This window comes from Daphnia carinata, chromosome 7 (assembly GCF_022539665.2).
Source record: "Daphnia carinata strain CSIRO-1 chromosome 7, CSIRO_AGI_Dcar_HiC_V3, whole genome shotgun sequence".
In the NCBI taxonomy this organism is placed as follows: Eukaryota; Metazoa; Arthropoda; class Branchiopoda; order Diplostraca; family Daphniidae; genus Daphnia; species Daphnia carinata.
This window is the reverse complement of record NC_081337.1, coordinates 216356-222355: the sequence shown is the minus strand read 5'-3', so window position 1 is coordinate 222355 and position 6000 is coordinate 216356. Positions and strand designations below refer to the sequence as shown.

Sequence of the window (6000 nt, the reverse complement as noted above, 5' to 3'; positions counted from 1 at the left end):
ATTTTACTTTTTTCTCTTGCCGATTGTCAGTTTCCCAAAAGATGAGCATTTCGTTTAATGAATACAAGTATGTCAAACAATAGGGTTTTATCTTGTTTCTTTTTGTTGACAAAATGTCAACTGCCGTGCCAGCGTACGCTCAATATTATGGAAGAACATGGAATTCCCATGATATCCCTTGCAATTGGGGCTAAGGCTAGGAATCTATGCAGTTAAGATTCCAATATTCACATGGACTAAAATCAAGACCAAATTGACCCTTTTCATTCTGGTGGGGGCTCTTTCAGATAGTTATCAAATTCATCGACACTTTCGACACACCCCTTGACAAAGTTCGTGGGCGAACGAGCACGCTGGCAAGTAGAGGACGGATGGATTGTCTTGCTCGCTTATGAACAGGTGTAGCTGATGGATTTTCATTTGCTTTACGTGTTCTTTCATCTTCAGCACCACTGCCAGAGTTGTCTTCATTGTCTCCCCCTTCGCCGTTTTACCACCTAAAATTTCAAACGATAATAAATTCAACCATATAAATCAGCTTACCTAAGACACAAATGTGTATAAGACGTGAATGTAAAGTGGTTTTCATACCGACTGTACGATAGCGCAATCTCAGTAATTCCTTAGCAGTAGCAATGACGTCTTCTTCGTCTTCTCCGGCTGCTGTTATCCACGTTCCCTTTATTCTTGGGTCAAGCAGTGATCCTGCAATAGTTAAGAAAGTTAAAGAAATAGTATCATAACCATATCAGTGACTTCAACGTTAATACATACCCAATACAAAAAAGGTGTCTTTTGTAACCCATCCCAATCGTTTAGTGAGAGATGTGCTTAATTCTTCTGCCATGCTTTTGCAAGAAATTATGAATTTTGCTTCGTGATTCATTTTTGGGTCGAAGAACATTGGTTTACCAAATCCAAATAAAATGAATTACCAATCCTACTGTTTCCGTATCCTTCTGGAAAACGTCTGTTGCAATTTTGAAGGGCTCTAGTAGGGTAACGAACTCTTTTAAACATTTCAGTTGCAGAGATGAATGTGATTCGTGAGCTTTGCAAGCATTCAATTTAGACTGAAGGGTTGGGTCAATATCGACGGCGTTGAGGAAGTACTTCACAATTGAAAATTGCGAATTCCATCTAGTAAGATTCATCATTGGTATTTTAAATCCGACGGAATCTACCAGAACCTTAGTATCTACGACACTTCGCCGAACCCCTCCTACTATCTTACACAACAAATCCAGGGCCTCCGAAACTAATTTCTAAAAAAATTTGAGAACTGGTTAGGGGACAGCAAACAAGGAAATTGAAACAATGAACTGATACTTACATCGAGTGCCTTAAGGCCATCTTTAATGACTAACTGTGCCTGATGAGGCAAACATCCTGCGTGAGACGAAGTGGCTGTGACAAAACCCGTCTCGTTGATTTTCCAGCTGTTTTCAGGTATCAGCTCTGCGAGGTCAATTTCTAATGCAGATACTAGATTTTCAATGACGATATCTTCATTTTGCGAACCGTCAGCTGATGACGTACACTCTAAGTATTCTGGAATCAAAACGTAATTTGGTACTTCATCCATTCCGGCTTCGAGTTCTAGTTCAATGAATTCATCTTCCTTGTCTTCTCTGATGAAATTTGAGAGTTGTAATTGAAATGCAGCAGTCATGTTTGACGCATTATCAGTCACAGTGCGAACAACCTGGAAATATAAATGAATCATTATGCAGAATCGTAGAAATACAAAGATAAGGTACTAACCTTTCCATTCAGTTCCTAAGACGCATGAGTAGACCTTTCCATTCTCTTGAGTAGATTGATGGTATGATACCATATCTCATTTTTTCATAGCTCGGAATTTGATATGTAGGTGCGAGAAATGAGATCAGCTTCCGAAATCCCTCTCGTTGCACTATTGTTAAAGGCAAATTGTCTGAAACAATCATTTCGTCTAAAAGAGTGTCAATTTTCTTTTGAGTATCTTTTGGTATTTTTGGTGTTGCTATGAAATTCTTCATGGAAGACTGGTTTGTTAGGTTTGGTTTCCTCCTCCTTTTACTTTGTTATAATCTTCTTCGTGGCATCTTCTTAAATGTCGGATGAAATTGGAAAAGGAATCTGCATGTCCCGTGGTGATATTTCCCGTTGTTGCAATACTTACATTGCGCGAAGACCTTTCCGCTTGCGTAATCAGTATGCCAGTTCTTCCAGCAATTAGTTCTCCAGAGAGGCCACTTCGTTTGATCAAAGGTTGGCGTTTTCACAGCGTTTTTGGTAGTTCTACTGGGATGGATCTTACTCCTTGTCCAGAACATCTTCGTCTTCAGATGACATTTCATCTCCATCAGGAGCACTTGCCTCCCCTTCATATTGGATTTCTGTAATAGTGTCTTCTTCCTCCTCTTCGTACAATAATCCCACATAGCACATCTCAGCCGTCGGATGTCCGATCCATGGCCGAATGTCCGTGTTCTAAGTGGCTGGCCCACGGATGTCCTTCGGCTAGTCAGGTTGGATGTCCGATGGATGTGCAAAAATTATGTCCTAACAACATCCCTCGAGCAGACAAGAAGATCTTCAACAAATTTTTTTGAATATATTGAAAATAAAAATATTTTTAATAAATTTTTACTAAGTAGTTGCATTTAACTCTAGAACCGTACATACCTTTTTTTGTTGTAGTGTGTAGGGAACACACAACCCTGAATGAAAGTGACGGCATACAAACAGAATTATTTAAAAGATCCAATCTATTTTCGTCAACTTGTAATAAAAAAAAAAGGTGAGGCAGTACGAGGGGGACATAGCCAACTGTCGTTTGCTCATTATGGACGGAAACATCGAATTAACAACCATGGACTACATCCTTGACCTCTGCCGCTCTACCAGAGTTCCAGGTAAGACCCCAAACAAGTTTCTGGTAAAACTACTTTACATTTAAAAAAGAGAAACATTACAGCTCACTCAACGATTTAAATTTAAGCAATGGACGGAGGTGACATTGTGGAACGGAATGATGGATAAAGAGATTCACAGTTGCAACTGTTTGTAGCCCAAATATTTGAGGGTGAGGCACACATTTTCAGATGTAAATCTGGCTGCCGTGTGATTGCATCTGAACAACTAGATTGCTGTTGGCTTTCTTGCGTTCCACTGTCCTCTTGGCGTCCTATTTAGAATAGTTTGCTTGGTTTAGAATTATTTCATGGTGAATTGCATGATGAGAACTTACGAAGTAGAAACTGGCTGTGGCAGCCATTCCGATGAACATGGCGATTACGGCAAACGCGTACGACCAAGAGAGGTAGTTGAAATTTGGGTAGAGCATCCAGTCACGTCTCCAACATTGTCCACCAAAGACAGCCACCAACAGGAAGAGGCAAAAGGATTTCAAACCATTCATTAGTGCACAGGCAGACAGGATCTGCCACTGGTATCGGAATGTGAAGTTGAGCGGCCAACGAACAAGAAGCATTGTTGAGGCAATGTGGGCAGAGCAGGAAAATATCAAGGCCAGCGTCATAAAAGCCTGCACTGCCATCAGCCAACCTTTGGAGAGCAAATGAAAGAGTTGTGAAGTAGCCGGCAAAGGAAAGTGTGACTCTAAACTGCTACGTCCCCTTTAACTACTTCTAAGGTGAAAGAAGAAAAGTTTGGGAACGGAATCTGCTAAAACAAAACTCCCAGAGACCCATGTTCTTGAACGCGTATGTGTCGTTGCCGATGCGAATGTGGACTGCTAAACTTAAATTGGCTATATAATGTTTGACAGAGAAGTGGTTGAGAAATTGACCTGGCAAATGACATAACCAACAGCATAAGTGATATAAAAGACAAATGGATAATCTAAACCTTAAACGAAATAATTTCATTCACGTCATGTTGACAGTTACAGGCGCAGATCCATTTTGTATTTGTAATCGTCACATATAATACATGGTATTTAGAAAAATAATGGCCGCCTTTTTTCCCCTATATATTAAATCAGCATTGTCAGATAACTTAAATGGCAGTGATATGTTCCAGCAGTTTATTAAATTTAAATTTACTTGAAATTACTATTTAATATGTAACGTAAAAACATCTACTTAAATTTCAACAGTGTTTTTATATAAGATAACTGTTTTATTAATAATAATTATTTGATAAGCAATTTTAGGAGAAGATACCATTTACCTGTGTTTAGGGAATGAACACCAAAAGCAAAAAAAATGGTAAGTTCCGACTTCTTTCGAATGGGGATCTGGCGATTCAGGCATTCGCTTGGTAGCTGCCTTTGAGTCATGTGCTTTGTATGGTGCGTTGTGCGAATTTCTTGAAAATTAGCAGAACTTGGATTTTAAAGTGTGCATGAAAGACTTGTGGAATGTGTTCGTCGCGCTGCTGATTGCTCTACCGTACCCGCCCAGCTACCCAGCTGCCTTGCCGTACCCGCCCAGTTGGCTTACCGAACCTGCCAGTTGGCTTACCGGTCCTGCCCAGCTGCCTTGCCGTACCCGCCCAGTTGGCTTACCGGTCCTGCCCAGCTGCCTGGCTCTTCCAGCTCCCCGCTGCCATCATTCTGTGGATAAATGGATTCCCAAAACGTAAGTTAATCTGAACCGGAATTTACCTTTTCAATACTTTTTTCCATTTGAATTTCCCGATTCCTTTTTTACAATCGCCTCTTTAAGTTCTGCTATTTCAGTTATTCCATTCCGTCGTCGCAAAATTTATTTATCTCGCAATTGGAGCTTTTTTTTGCAGGATATTTATTTTCCTTGTCCAAGTTTATACTTTCTTATAGACATTTTTTCTAACGCAAACTTTTTTGGTGTTTACCAGTTATGAGTAACAATGGAATTTTACCGAGCTCTCGAACAAAGAGGCGTCGGATTCAAAAAGATTTACAACAACTTCGTTTAAGTTTAGTTAATGTTGAGGATATTGAAGTAGTAAGGAGTCGTCGGACGAAGAGCGTTTTCCAAATGGCAATAATGGCATAGATTTTGCTGAGGAAGAACACGCTGAAAAATCTTTTCAGTGGTTTCGACGACGAGGTGTTAGCTTCTACTGAAGACGCATTTTCTATCGATAGCGATGTTTTTCCGGTTTCTTCTGAATCAGAATCTGAATCTGAATCGACAGTTGACAGGGAAGATGGTGCACAACCTGATGAAAGTGATTACGATGAGGAACACAACGGGTCGCATAATTTACGCCATTTGCTTGCTTTATGGGCAGTAACAGGGGGGGTACATCAAAACGCAATTGATGCATTGCTAGCCATACTCCGTTTATTTCAATGGGGATTAGATTTACCAAAAACCTGCCGAACCCTTCTGAAAACGCCTCGCAATGTCAACGTAAAATCACTTTCTCCCGGCAAGTATTACCACCATGGAATTTTAAAAGGTCTGGAATCAATTTTAAACGTTATGCCGGCTTGTAGTGCTCTTGATCACGTCGACATTTTTGTTAATATTGATGGTCCTCCCATTTCCAAAAGCAGCGATGGACAGTTTTGGCCAATTTAGGATCATCACCAATGCTAAATCTAGAAAAGTATTTCTTATTGGACTTTACCATGGTGATGCCAAACCTGATTCCACAGAAGAATACCTTACAGACTTTATTTTGGAAGCTAAGGCTTTAAGTGAAAGTGGTTTTATTTTTCATGGCCGGCGCTTATCATTCAGAATATCCGCATTCATATGCGACGCGCCTGCGCGTTCGTTCATTTTGAATACTAAAGGCCACACAGGTTATTTCGGTTGTGGGAGATGTATCCAACAAGGAGAATTTGAAGGTAGGGTAGTTTTCTTGGAAAGAAATTCGACTCTAAGAACTGATTACTCCTTTAGAAACCGCATTTATGAGGAGCATCACCATGGTGATAGTATCTTGAGAACTTAGATTACCTTGATATGGCGAGGGATTTCCCAGGTGATCCAATGCACTTAATTGATTTAGGGGTGACGAGAAAGCTTTTATTGACGTGGATTAGAGGTCCACTCC

General features: G+C 40.2%; 1 protein-coding gene across 1 annotated transcript; it reads right to left on the bottom strand.

Annotated features, from left to right (window-relative positions):
* Positions 1-2799: 2799 nt before the first annotated feature.
* On the bottom strand, positions 2800-4636 carry LOC130701875 (uncharacterized). Its single transcript, XM_057523665.2, has 6 exons — positions 4616-4636; positions 4517-4564; positions 3797-3849; positions 3665-3747; positions 3236-3606; positions 2800-3172 (listed from the first exon to the last, which is right to left on the bottom strand). Exons 1-6 carry the CDS (start codon positions 4634-4636, stop codon positions 3086-3088), a joined length of 663 nt encoding a protein of 220 aa, XP_057379648.1. The 3' UTR covers positions 2800-3085.
* Positions 4637-6000: the final 1364 nt, after the last annotated feature.